This window comes from Rattus norvegicus, chromosome X, assembly GCF_021556685.1.
Source record: "Rattus norvegicus strain SHRSP/BbbUtx chromosome X, alternate assembly SHRSP_T2T, whole genome shotgun sequence".
NCBI lineage: Eukaryota > Metazoa > Chordata > Mammalia > Rodentia > Muridae > Rattus > Rattus norvegicus.
Genome location: NC_141554.1, coordinates 75234695 through 75249154, shown reverse-complemented (window position 1 = coordinate 75249154; position 14460 = coordinate 75234695). Strand labels below are relative to the sequence as shown.

The 14460-nt window shown below is 43.4% G+C and overlaps 1 protein-coding gene across 3 annotated transcripts; it reads right to left on the bottom strand.

The window, feature by feature from the left end:
* Positions 1-3053: 3053 nt before the first annotated feature.
* Positions 3054-9698, bottom strand: Pin4 (peptidylprolyl cis/trans isomerase, NIMA-interacting 4). Of its 3 annotated transcripts, none has more exons than NM_001401212.1 (4): positions 9570-9698; positions 7572-7645; positions 3545-3664; positions 3054-3232 (listed from the first exon to the last, which is right to left on the bottom strand). In NM_001401212.1, exons 1-4 carry the CDS (start codon positions 9643-9645, stop codon positions 3074-3076), a joined length of 429 nt encoding a protein of 142 aa, NP_001388141.1. In that variant the 5' UTR covers positions 9646-9698; the 3' UTR covers positions 3054-3073. The 3 variants fall into 3 exon arrangements, with proteins under 3 accessions (NP_001388141.1, NP_001388140.1, XP_087456918.1); NM_001401211.1 differs by having other exon boundaries at positions 9603-9698; XM_087600792.1 differs by lacking the exon at positions 9570-9698 and adding an exon at positions 9401-9477 and having other exon boundaries at positions 3059-3232.
* Between the last annotated feature and the right edge of the window lie 4762 nt (positions 9699-14460).

Sequence of the window (14460 nt, the reverse complement as noted above, 5' to 3'; positions counted from 1 at the left end):
GTATGGGCTGTACATAGAAAGACAGCCCACCACTCCAGTGTTCTCTCTCTGTTCCCACATTTTCTCCCCCACCCTGTTTTCTGTCCTGCTCTGTGCCCCATCCTCTTCATTGCCCTCATGGCTCTGCTCCTGTCTGTTCATTTACATGTCCACTGTCTGCCTTCACCCCTTCTCTAGAGCCTCACCCCCCTCTCTTCTCCAAATAAACCCCCTCTATACCAAATCTGTTGCATGGCATAATTTCTCAAGGGCACACCTTGGCATGGGCCAGCCAGGTACCCCTCACCACATTATATTTCATAACATTGTGGGGTTGTTTGGGTTTGTTTTGCTTTGTTTGGACAAGACCTCACTAGATTGGCCAGCCATGATTCTCCACTACTGCCTCCCCAATGTTTTACACTTGAGAAACACCAACAAGTTTTATACTGTTCAAAAAAAAAAATCTTTGTTCTTTTGAAATAAATTTTTTTTGTGTTGCCAGGCTGTCCTGAAACTGACTCCATACACCAGGCTGGCCTGGAACTCAGAGATCTGCCTGCCTTTGCCTCCCAAGTGCTGAGGTTAAAAGCCTGTACTGCCATGAACTGCAAAAGCATCGCTTGATTGTCACCCATAGAAATGACAAATTTGGTGTCTATAGAGATCTCAAAATAACTACCAATAGTTATGACTATCAAGGTACAGCATATGTCATAAAAACAGCAGTTAAAAATTTTAAAATATAGATACAAAGTACTATTGAGATGGCTCTGTGACCATCTTGCTGCCAAGCCTGTGGACCTGAGTTTGATTCCCAGGACCTACATGGAGGAAAGAGAACCAGCTCAGCAAGTTGTCCTCTGACCTCCATACACTCGTCGTGGCACATACACACATTAAATAAAAAATAACAAGTATATATAGAGAGATAGATGTAGATACCATTGGGGTGGGGAGCAGCTCAGTCAGTACAAGCACAAGCACAATGGCTAAATTCATTCTCCAGAATCTGGTATGGTGACAAAGTTTATAATCCCAGTATTGGGAAGATAGAGAGAAGATCCCTATGGCTTGCTGACCAGCAGTCTAGCTGAATTGGTAAGCCCCTAGCCATTAAGAGACACCCCACCTAAAAAACCACTAAGGTGGACAGGTCCTGAAGAACATCTGGCCTTCACATACACACGACTGAACACTCACATATGCAGATTTAAAAATAATTTTTAAAATAGATAACAGAATATTACTTATAGAAAGGAGAATCATAATATAACCCAAGTCTTAGGTTTCTATTGCTGTGACAAAACACCTGGATGGAGAGGTGGCTCAGCAGTTAAGAGCACTGACTGCTCTTCCAGAGGTCCTGAGTTCAATTCCCAGCAACCACATGGTGGCTCACAACCATCTGTGATGAGATCTGATGCCCTCTTCTGGTGTGTCTGAAGACAGCTACAGTGTACTCACATACATAAAATAAATAATTCTTAAAACAACACAAAACCCCAGAATGACCAAACGGGTAGAAGCCACAGAGAAACACTGCTTATTGGCTTCTTCCTCAGGGCTTGCTCAATTTGCTTTCTTACACAATCTAGAGGTGGCACAGCTCACAATGGGCTAGGCCCTCCCACATCAAGCATTAATCAAGAAAGTGTCTCATAGATTTGCCTATAGGCACTCTGACCAAAAACAACAACAACCCCAACCAGGACAGCATGCAATGAGCATAAAAGGAAAGTGTACATTTTTAAATTTTGTCCCCACTCTCTAGGCAGGGTTTCTCTGTATAGCCCTGGGTGTCCTGGAACTCTCTGTAGACTAGGCTGTCCCAGAACTCAGAGAGATCCACCTGCCTCTGCCTCCTAAGTGCCACTGCCAGCTGGCTAGGAAAGGTGTTTTATGTTAAATTTTGTCCCTTTAGCTAGAGATTGGAGAATACTTGCTTAGTTTAGTATAGATAAAACCCATGGGAGAATTAAGTGCCTTTTCTCTAATTTTTAAATTAGACCATTTTATTTGGGAAGAGGGAGCTTCAGTTGAAAAAAAAAAATACCACCAAATTAGTCTGTAGGCAAGCCTGTAGTGATTTTTATTTTTTACTGATAATAAAAATATGAGATGGCCTGATGCATTGTGGGTGAGAGTACTCCTGTGCTGGTGGTCCTTGGTTCTAAAACTAACAAACAAATAAATAAACAAACAAAAAACAAACAAAAGAGCAGGCTGAGAAAGCCATGAGGAGCAAGCAGTATCTAGTACTCCTCCACAGCTTCTGCTTCACTTTCTGCCTCCAGGCGCCTGCCCTGACTTTCTTCAATGATGGACGTGGAACTGGTAAAACAAACCCTTTCCTTCTCAAATTATTTATGGTCATGGTGTTTTACTGCAGCAATGGAAACCCTAACTAAAGCAGAAGACAAGTTACAGTTACCAGGTCTCTCCACCATGTGGGGCTCAGGACTAACTGGGGCTAATAGACTTGCCAGTAGGCACTTTTTCCTGCTGAGAAACCCGAAGACCTCCAAGTACCTTCTTTGACAGACATTTATTTAAAGAGAAAGTTGAAGAGGGGAGGCATGGCTCAAAAGAGTGCTTACCGCTCTTGTAGAGGACCAGTTTGGTTCCTGGCAGCAATATCAGGTGGTTTATAACCATCTGTAATTCCAGGGGCTCTGATACCCACTTTTGTCCTTTGTGGGTATACACACACACACACACACACACACACACACACACACACACACACACACACCTTAATAATAAAAGCAGAAACTTGGCGTGAAATGGCTGCTTGCCTACCATGTACTATATTAAGACAAGGTTTTCAGGGCCTGAGGTTTGACTCCTCTGAAGATGTTTTCAGTTAATTCATGGGACACACTGAGGGTCAGTAATAGTCTGGGAAAATGGGAATATAATGGGAACACAAGTGAAAGGAGTTCACACGAGTCATTGCTAAGGACCGAAAGTGACTGTACTACATATACCGATCTTACCTACGAACCCGCACTGACTTCACAAAGCATGAGGATTATTCCCTACATTCCAAAGAGATAAACACAATAGAAAACACTCAGTCTTTCATGTGATTTTATTTTCTCCCTTCAACCATAATAATATGATATCCAAATTTTGTCTTAACTGGTGGGTCTGTAAACACAGGCTTATCCATCCCACTTACAGGCAAGGCAAAGGCTGCTTCTTGAAATGGCCCCACCATGGATCCTCTGGTCATCCAACCCAAGTCACCCTGAAAAATCCAAAAGATATATAATGTCAAGTGGCCTTAAAAAAGAGAGCAGCTCTACTATAGCTTCCAAGTTTTCCCAATGTAAAGACAATGGCTCTCTGGCTGTATTATTCACTGCCTCACAAGGGACGATGGGAAGAAGAAGCCTAAGACTGGATGGAGCAGGAGTGCTCATAATCCTCTGCATTTGTGATCTGTGTACTATATCTACATCCTTAGTCCCGATCATAAGCTGGACATTTCTACTTTTTTTGAAACAAAGATATTGCTAAAATTCATGACAGACCCTTCAAATGATAAGGAGCAACATACCCCTTGTCTGGCTTTATCCTCACTGTATTGGGTGGCCACTTCACTGAATCTCATCCCAGACTTTAACTTTTCCATAGCTTCCATGATTTTCCCATGTTTTTCACATAGAATGTGTCTGACCTACAAGGGAAAAGCATACCCTGTTAGTACTTGGAGAAGAAAATGAATCTTCTTGGTACCAGAGTCATATCTGAATTATCCCCGGTAACTACAAAACAACACATCTAACTCACAGTCATTGAACGTAGTACAAGTTTGCCCAGGGGAGTGACTGCCACAGACCCATTTCTGTATCAGACTGTATCTCAGAACCCTGATTTAGATGGAAAGTGGGCAGTCATCTGTGGGCATCTCCTACCTTTCCCCAAGTACTTCAATGGTAACTGGAAGAAGAAATGTAATGGTTGAGTGTTTGGGTCCTGGAGTCCAACCCCAGCTCTCCTGTGTGACCTTGGGCATGCTCTTAAGCCTCCAAAACTCTTCCCATGCGATTGTGGAGGGAGCTATGCAGTCAGCATCAACAAACTGCTGCCCAAGTTCAATTCCTAGGACCGATGTAGTAGAAGGAAAAACTGACTCCTGCAATTGTCTTCTGACTTCCTGTCTGCCTATGGAGGCCAGAGATACTAGATTTCCTTGACTAGAGTTACAGTTGGCTATGAGGCATGGGTTCGAGGAATTGAAATCAGGTCCTCCAAGAGAGCAGAGTCATCTTAACTGCAGAGCCATCTCTCCAGCCCAACAAACACCACTTAAAAGAAACTTATTCCTTTTATTGACTGCACATGTTTGTGTAAGGATGCATGCGTACCATAATACTCAGGAGGTCAGAAGACAGTTGCAGGAGTCAGTTTTCCTGTCTACCGAGTGAGTCCTGGGGACTGAATTCAGGTTACAGGAGTTGCTGGCAAGCAGCTTGTATAGAATGTGTGCAGTCCTATCCAGAGGAGACAGGTATGCAAGCTGCACAGCAAAGACAGCATGCTGGGGGACAAGAACGGCTCAGATCTCAATTTGATTTAACTACAGCTGCTAGACTGGTTCTTTCACTGAGCATGGTGATGTAAACCCATAAACCCAGCACCTAAGAGGCTTAGAAGGACGATTATAAGTTCTAGGTCAGTCCTAGGTATGGAATGAGTTCAAGACCAACCTCGGCTAAGAACTCTAATAGACAAGAAAGTGAGTGAGTGGATAGAGGAAAAGTAACCCAGGGTACCAAGGAAAATAACTGTTGTTGATAAAAGTTAATACCAAACCCTTCTATTTCTTGGTACATTATTAAATTTAATAGTTAACAATGAAATTATCAAACTAATTAAATTAATGACTAAATAATTTAATCATTATAAATATTATGAAAATACAAACTTTTTAAAATTGTGAAATCAGTACACTTTCACTTAAGGAATTTTTGATTCCTTTGCCGTCCATCCAGGTCATTTATATTCAAGATTTTTGAAAACACTGAAGGGTTCTGAACTTTCTCAAAGAAAGATGCTTAGTTCAATTATGCTACAAGCCCTTTATTATTTTATCTCTCTCCTGAATTAAAGACAACATCAAAGTGCTAAGTGCTTTACATGAATGGATCCCATTAAATCCTCACATGAGCAAGCTCTGAGACTAGACTGGTGTTTGCTTAACTCTGGCAGTATATTTGAAAAACCTCCAGAGCTTAAGATATTCAGGTCCAGGAACAAGTCCAGAGATCCTGATGCAGCAGACCTAAGGTGCCCACAGGCACTGGAGGGTCGAGCTCTGCAGGTATGTGATAAGCTAAGCTCTCAACACCCAGGTTAAGAAACACTGGCCCAAGTTGCCTGCTGACTGGAGCACAGTGCTGGGTGGCTTGAAGGAGATGGGAACGGACTGCTGAGCAACACTGAGGGCCATCCATGCTAGGGTTACAAACCAGGTTTGGGGTTCCCACCACCAAGACTGGATCTCCCTGCCAGGGCCTAGCAGTTTGGGTTCAGTACAGAGAAATCGGCCTACTGGACTGAACACAAGTTGAGGTCTAGCAGGTGAATGAGTATGAGGAAAAGCAGTCAAGGCTTCTTAGTGTGAAGAGATATAGAGGATAAAACATATGGAAGCCTAGGAGGTGCTGGGGAGCAGGGCCGGTTTTAGAACCTGAACTCTATCTGAATAGATAGGGACTAGAAAGAGGGAGCCTCAGCAGGTGTGACTCAGAGCTCTTAGTGACACAGGAACAGTATGTGGGTACAGGGGTGTGGTTGGTTTTAGGGTTCTTGTGGTACCAGAACATTTGAAAACAACAGAAACACTAATACCCTTTAGCAGGTAAATGCTAAAACAGATGTGGTACTTCTATATCACGAAACAGAACTTAGCAACACACAGTAACAAACTACTGTCACAATGATGTGAACAAAACCACCAGAAAATTACACTGTGCAAAAAAATGGCACTCACCAAAGGTCATAAACTATATGATTCCATCCAGTGTGACATTCTTGAAATTATTAAAGATTGGGCATAGTGGCACACACCTTTAATTCCAGCACTTGGGAGGAAGAAGCAGGTCATTTCTGTGACTTTGAAGTCAGCCTAGTCTATATAGTGAATCCCAGGACAGTCAGCGCTACACATTGAGACTGTCTCAAAAAACAAAACAAAACAAAACAAACACACACAAAAGTAATAACAACAAAGAAAACTCACCAAAAATGGGATAGAAAGACTGGGGATGGGATAGAAGCCATTTGGGAGGTAGAAACAGGAGGGGCAGAAATCCAAGGCCAACCTTTGCTACATAATGAACTTGAGGCCACCCTAGACTAAAGACTGTCTCAAAAAGAAAAACTATGTGTGTTGGGGGAATAGAAGTAGAGGCAGGAGGAGGGGGGGTGTCTAGTTATTAAGGGTAATAGGAGTGCTCTTTATATAGAGTGGAAGGCCTGAGGTATAGCTCAATATTCTGTATCAGTGTCAATATTCTGAGCACACCATTGAACTAGTTTTACAAGATGTTACTACTGAGGGAATCAGGGTAAAATAAACAGGTATTAAACAAAAAGCTTAATAAAACCCTGATCTACCCTCTTACCTAACGGTACGCCACTCCTTTCCATTTATCTCCCATAGAGCCACACTGGACTTGGTTCTTCGAGAGGGGACCGGACGGCTACTTAAAGCTCCAGGCATTGCAGTAGACTCATAGGTTGGGGGGTTTGACAGTACACCAGTGAAGAGTACACACAGCCCAAATGAGCCTAACACATCCATTATGAAGACCAACATGCCAGCTCTCATGAAGCCCAACAGAGCCAGATGCCTCCCATCCCAGACTATAATAATAACCACTTCATCTCCACTATCTCTGAGGCATAGGTGTATTGAGTAGAACAGCCCAGATCACATTTTATCCCCATCTTTCTCTCTTCCTTTTATGTTACATGTGTATGGTTGAATTTATAGGCAGAGGCAATGAAATCTAATTTTTTTACCTCCTGTATCTTGATCCAAACATGGAAACTCCTTGTTACATAGCCATACTAGTACAGTTCTGTTTGCCGACAGTGCTCTGGGATAGGGTGATTAAGTGCTTCAGGTAATTATTTGGGGACTATCTCCCACCCATGGTCAAAGTAACAAATTTGTGAACATGTGCATCTGGAGGGCAGGAGATAATTCCCTTCTAACGTGCCATCCCCCTTTTTTTATTTTGAGATAAGGTCTTTCACTGGATTAAAACTCACCAATTAGACTTAGGTCCTTTCTCAAGCACTTTACTGACTGAGCTAAAACCCTAGTCCACAAGTTAACACATTTAAAAGAACAGTGCTAGAAGTTTGAAAATTCTACCCTTTGAAAGCTAAGACTGGATTTTGGTTTCTAGTTTTATATCCTTCCTTTTTCTGTGCACGCGCATCCACTCGCACGCACACACATGCACACAGACACACATACACACATACATGCACACACACACATGCACACACACACATACACACACCTCAATTCTTTACATAGAAAAAAGTTAACACATGAGATAACTCACCTTTACTGCATTGCCACCACCTTTAGGACCCTGAGACTTCTTGTCAGCACTATCGCTCCCAGAGGCTGCACCTCCTTTAGAAAAGAGAGGATACAAACTCATTTCAACTGTACTTTGACATTTATAGATAGGTCTAACTCATAACACAAGGTAATCCATCCATTACAGTCCCAAGTTCCAAAAGGCTACATGGTGAGTCATGCAATCAAGTTAACTTACTCTATGACTCATCTCTAATAACAGGAAATGTACCCTACAAAATACTTTGCAGAAAATAAAGAAATGAGTGTGGGCATGGATGAAGGAGCTCCAGAAGCCTGGTCCAGATTCTTCAGACCCCATTCCAAATCTACCATTATATAAAATCACATAATTTTTATTATGTTCTGTGACTGTGTGTGACACTTGAAACTCTAACATTCAAAATCTCCAAGAATTTTAAGGGGTTTGGTTGTATCTCAGGGGTAGAGTGCTTGCTAATGAATATATATATACATATATATCATATTAAAATATTTATCATTATATTAAAATTGTATATATGTATATATGTATATATATAAATGTGTGTATATGTCTATGTGTGTATATATGTATATATGTGTGTATACACACACACACACACATATATGTGTATATATATATATATATATAATTTCCCCCTGCAGTCTACCACAATGGCTACCGATATCCTCCTAGAGTTTGTGACATTCAGGTTATCAAGCATTGGTAGCACATCTTACTACTCTTAAGTTTTGTGTCAAAGGCAGTATATTAAATGCTAGAAGCCAAGGTGTCTAAGACTAAGTATTTAGCTTAACAATTGTTTCCTCAATAATTCCCAAGTTCCAGTTCTTCAGGTATAAGGTGAATAGGATTCATAGCTACAGCCAAGAGCTCACATCCCAGTGAGGAAGACAGATCACTTTCTGAGAATCCAACAAGTGAAAAGTTGTGGAAGGGACACGTATTTTAGCTAAACAGGCAATATTTGATTGATGAACAGGAGCTGACCAGCTAAAGGACAATGTACTCCTGGTGACCTCAAACTCACATCCTCCTCAGTCTACCATTGCTGAGGCATGGCTTTGTGGTGTCTCACCCATTCTTATACTTTAAAACATCTTGGTTCCTTGGGCCTCTGGGGCATCATTCTACTACACTCCCTTTATTTGTCTCTTCTCTGGGTTCCTACAACCACGACCTTTCTTCAGGCTATTTTTTACCAGAACTACTGAAATGCTCTCTAAAGTACCTCCTGGCCTGTGACCGACCTTAACATCATGTACAGCACACCCTATGATTTAGTCTTCTTCTGCTTTAATACCTTCCTCTTGCTGGCTTATTTGTCTTGAACTTTTACTTCAGTAATGCTAGATTATACAAACTGCTTCTGGGGCTGGACACTCCGGGTCAAGTATGTTTTATCCTATTGCTGCTGCTTATTTCAGCAGTATCTCCAGTTTGATTCTTTACCCTCTTTCCACCTTCTATAATATACCTCCTAGAACTACATTCAGCACAGTACTATCTTCCCCACTTCGTCCAGGAACGACTAAGAGTTGTCTTACTTTTCTAGCCTGAAAACACAGCCATGTGCCCTACACCTGTCTTCAAAAAGTGACTCCCTCCTAAGGGAAAGGGGTATGTCATAATACTAGTTGTTAATAATGCTGGCGTTTCATCAGATTCAATTTTAGTGGTAATAAACCCTTAAAAGAGCAGTTCCAGGTCGCGAGGAACCATCCCTAGTAGCTTCTATCCCGCCACGATGGTCCCTGCACTGAAACCTCATGGGTACCCTGAATCACAGCACTTTTCTGACTTACTAAAAGAACCCCGAACATAAATCGTAGCGGCTCACGGTGCTCTTGGTTACCTTGTTGGCCAACTTATAACACCACCCCCCCCCGCGGCCCCCCCCCCCCCACAGCTGCCGGCCTACCCCTGCCCTTTTCCTCACCCTGCCGGCCTACCCCTGCCCTTCTCCTCATTCACCCCTAAGCTCTCTGACTGTCTCGGCCGGTCTACCTTTCCCTCCTTTTCCAGAACCACTTTTCCCCTTCGGCGGCATCTCTTAAGCTTGCCGTTGAACTCTCCGGCAGTTGTTCCGGTGCTAGAAAAAGGCCCCTTCAGGCCCCATAGATATGTCCAAAGCAATGCCTGAAAGCAGCTTCACAATCAACTATTTCTGCTGCGGTTCCGGAATCAGGCATAACTTGGGACAGACCCAGTTCATTGGTTCTTTGACCTATAGGAACTAAAGATGTTTGACCAATAAGAAGCCGAAGCCCTAAGGAGAGGCGGGAACAAAGGTTGCCCAGAGACAAAAAAGCCCCGCCTCTGTTCTGTTCCTCAAGGCTTTCACTTGCCCTCATATGCACCCGTTCTATGCTCTCTTTCACCCCCGCCCACTTTTTGTGCATGCGCAGTGCTAGCCTCAGGCCACTGCAGTTCCTTGGCGTGGGTTTTTGCTAATACCTTGGGGATGCTAGACAAAGGGATAGCAGAAGGACCTTAGATAATGGCCTTCTTCTCCTGTCCTTTCACGGACTGACACAGAACTGCACTCCCTAGTGGCTTTTCTTATTTATTTATTTAGCCATTTATTTATATTTTCACAGCAGTAGTTGATGGGGTATAAAAGATGGAATTTTTTTAAGCCTATCATCCCATTGCCTGTGGCAGAAGTCTGTCATGGAGAAACATTGGAAGCAGCCTAAATTAATTTTAAAATAATGATTATAAACTGTGTATACAGAAATAGCCTTAGGGAAGATTATAGACCAAGGTGTAGAATGTGATTTTTAAAGTTATATATCCTGTAGTACATAGTATATACACTTAAAAGATAAGCCATTAATAATGTTCAGCAGCATAGCATGTGACCACTGGTGTCCATCTATATAGTCATTCATGTCTCTTTATTTTCCAAAATTCTTTTCTTTTTTTCTTCCCTTCCTCCCTCCTTACCTCTCTCTTTTCCTTCCTTTTTTCTTTCAATACAGGGTTTCTCTGTGTGTATCCCTGACTGTCCTTGAACTCGCAGAGATTTGCCTACCTCTGTCTCCCAGCTGCTGGGGCTAAAGACATGTGCTACCACCTCCAGCCTCAAACTTTGTATGACAGCACATATCATGCAATTTAAAGGTTGGATTCTGGAAGCACATGGCCTGCTTTAAAACCCGTTCTATTAGTCCTGTGACCTTGAAGAAGCTCTTGGGCTCAGTTTCCATCTTCTGGGAAATGGAGTTGGTAAAGTATCTGCTTATAGAGTATCAGACAATCAATTTCAGAGTCGACAGCTAACTCGGGGCTTTTACTTAAGATGAATGGCTTTTGAATTTGTATCCATATGTGCTCTTGATCTCCCTTTCTCACTCAATCTCTCTTTTTGAGATGAGGTCTTAGTAGCCTAGAATGTTCTGGAACTTCCAATGTCCTCCTGCTTCTGCTTCCCAAGTGGTGGGAATATAGTCATGTGCCACATGGATACGTTTTTCTCTTTCCCCACAATCCTTCCCACCTCCACCAATACTTTTTATATATGATACGTTTCCTTCTATTCCCTGAGATCACTGTATCATCTGGGCTGTCTGGCTGCAGCCCAAACTGGCCTTAAATTTTCAGTCCTCTTGCCTCTGCCTCCTGAATGCTAGATTATAGGTCTGTCCCACCAAACTAAGCTAAATTTAGCTTTTGAATAGTCTCTGCTGGACTTGGAGGTGACTCATGGGCCCCTTCATTTTATGATGCTGTGACTCCTGGATGCATTCTGGTCCCTCCTTGTTTCAGATTGATAGTATCAGCTGTGGAGAATGCTCCTGGTATGGAAGGGCTCTTTGCTTCTCCACATCAGAAATGGAACCCTAACCTCCATCTACTGACTTCCCAGGTCTGGTTGAGAGGTGGGGTGGGGTAGTTAACAATAATAGCGTTGGCTCTTGCTTAGGCCCAAGTGGACCAGATAACATCTTTGCCTTTGCTTTTTGTTTGATTTTAGTTGGGACTGGTCTTTCCTATAAGCAGTGGCTACAACAGTGGGAATGAAACAAGCTGGTGTTCAGGCCCGCCCCAGGGAAGAGTCATTATGAAAGCTGGCCATGGTGGTACACACCACCCTAGCACTAAGGAGGTTGAGGCAAAATGATCGAGGTCAGCCTAGACTACCCAGCTAGGATCTGTTAAATGGGGCAGGGGTGTCAAAACCAGGCTACAGAACTAGGGCTCAGTCAGTAAAGTGCCTGCCGTGCAAGCATAAGGACCTGAATTTGATCCCTCGCACCAATGTAAAATACCAGGCCTGGTGGTATATGCTCATCATCCCACTACTAGGGAGTCAGTCACAGGAAGATCACTAGTCTATGTGGAGCAGTGAGTCCCAGTGACAGACTTGATTTCAAAAGGATGGAGAACTCTTGAGGAATGACTCTTAAGGTTGACCTCTGGCCTCCATATGCTTACACACTCGTGTACATATACATGTGCATGTACCCACACACATGCAGGATAAATACTGGATGATACAGCTGGTGTGGAACATTGTGAAACTTCTGTGTGTTGCAGTAGATGATCACAGCTACAAAGACAATAATCAAGCCTGTGCATGCATGTGGTTGGCATAGACCTATGATGGTTGGATTTGGGAGGTGGATGTGGGAGAATCAAAAGGTCAAGACCATCCTCAGCTACATTGTGAGCTTGAGGCTAGCCTGGGCTATATGAAATCCTATCTTTAAAAAAAAAACTATAGCCAGGTGGCGGTGGCACATGCCTTTAATCCCAGCACTCAGGAGACAGGCAGGCAGATCTCTGAGTTGGAGGTCAGCCTGATGTACAGAGTGAGTTCAGAATGGCCAGGGTGACACAGAGAAACCTTGCCTTGAAAAACTAGAAACAAACAAACAAAAATTTTATATGATGTCTACTAGGCAGTAGACATCATAAAAAATTGGGTGAAATAAGGGTAAACATTGTAGTATTTGAAGTGTGAATTTATAATTTTCATTTTCACTGTTAACATATGCTGTTATATCTCTTGGCATGTATTTTTTTAACTCAAGAAAAAGGCAATAGGCAAATATAGTGGCACATGCCTGGATTCTTGACACTTGGGAGATACAGGTAGGAATATAAGAAATTCAAGCCCAGCCTTGGCTCTATAGCCAAGGTCAGCCTATGCTACATGAGAGCCTATTTAAAAAAAGGGGGGGTAATGTTATTAGAGAAAGAAGCAACGAAAAAGCCCACGTCTCTAAAGAGTTAAGTGTGCATCAATCTGTGGAGTCTGACTGTGGAGGAGTATGAAGCAGAGTGACAAATTAGCTGAATAGAGGGCAGAGGGAGCAGAGAGGAGGAAGATGCAGTCTTGAAACCATGGTAACAGCGGCTGGAGTGCAGGAGTGACTCACAGCCAGTAATGGCTGGTAGCTGTATTTTCTCGTAATTATCTCCTCTGACAGAGGCATCTACGCATGATTTGAACAAGGGAAATCAAGAAGGGAAGCTGGCAGCCCTCTTCCCGGGGAAAAAAAGGTTCACAAACCTTGGCCCAAGCTCACCGCCCACTCCACCTGTACCAAAAGCAAGAGGCTATGGTTTCTCATCTGCCAGTGATCCCAACAATACTTGTTCTGAAGCAACAACCCAGAGGTCGAGTTGATCTCATTCCAGTGGACAGTGTATAGGGATCTCTGGGCCCCATACTCTGCAATCAGGAGTAGAAAAGAACCGGCTGTGGTGGAGCATAACTTTAATAACTTTAATCATGTTTAATCAGGTTGTTTTTCTTCCTGATTTCAATCATCAGATGTGACCCTTTTCTACTCCGTTAGTTTGATTGGTTTGGTTTGAGTTTTTGAAACGTGGACTCTTTATGTAGCCCTGGTGTCCTGGAACTCTCTCTGTAGACCAGGCTGGCCTCAAACTCACAAAGATGCACCTGTCTTCCCAGTGCTGGGATTAAAGAAAGATATGCGTTACCACCGCCTGGCGGAGAATAACTGATTTTTCAAGAGGTCTTCCTCTCTGAAGACCTCTCTATCCACGTTTAGTTAGCATTGTGTAAGCAGTGTATCAAGTGGGTGGATTTTCCCTGAGACAGTGGGGAACCACCCGTATCAATGGTGTCATTCTAGGAGCCACAGGCTTTCTCTTCAGCGTCTGCATAACTTTGGGTTTGGTTTATTTGTTTGTTTAGTTGGTTGTTTTGGTTTTGTCTGTGTAGAGCTGGGAACTAGACTCAGGACCTCACCCGTACTTTCGACCATTGAGCTGCACCTCCTTGTGTTTCTGCAGCAGATTTGTTTGTAAAATGACACTAGAACTTTAGAGGAAGAGGTTGGAGAAGTCAATGATCAGCTCCAAGTTTTCTGTGAGCGGGGTTCTGTGGCACAGTTGGGCTCTCAGGTATGTGTGTCGCCCAGATGGTGCTTTCCCGCTCCTGAAGGAAACCCACAGATGCCTAGCTCCTCTTGTCATGTATGTTCCCCAAGTCAGCCACCCAGGGGCCATTGAAGGGCACTGCCAGTGGGCTGAGGGCCAAACTGTGCCCCAAAGCAGGTCATCAAGAAGCCATTCTCTGGCTTTTGTGGTCGTGAAGAGCCTAGCATGCACCCTTCCCAGCTGATGTTGTGGACTTCCCAGGCCACAGAAGCCTGGAGGTCAGGAGGGGGAACCCTGTGCAGATAGGAGTGCAGGAGTGGAACACTGTAGCTGAGCAGAGGGGATGTTGAGGATGGCTTTGTGTACCTACCGTTGCCTTGTACAACTCTTCACTATGTAGGTGGTGATGTACGTGGAGGCCACATGTCAACCTCAGGTGTTGTTCCTCAGGAGTCATCCATCCTGGTTTTTGAGACTTCCCTGGGTCTCTTCTGGGAGCCTGAGA

Bases quoted from the DNA above. Each gene is read 5' to 3' on its own strand.
- Pin4 (NM_001401212.1), bottom strand. From the start codon at position 9,645: ATGCCGCCGAAGGGGAAAAGTGGTTCTGGAAAAGGAGGGAAAGGTAGA. The intron at 3,665-7,571 runs GTGAGTTATCTC...TTTCCCTTGTAG, and splicing joins GTGGTGGCAATGCAGTAAAG to GTCAGACACATTCTATGTGA. The intron at 3,233-3,544 runs GTATGTTGCTCC...TGGATTTTTCAG, and splicing joins AGGATAAAGCCAGACAAGGG to GGTGACTTGGGTTGGATGAC.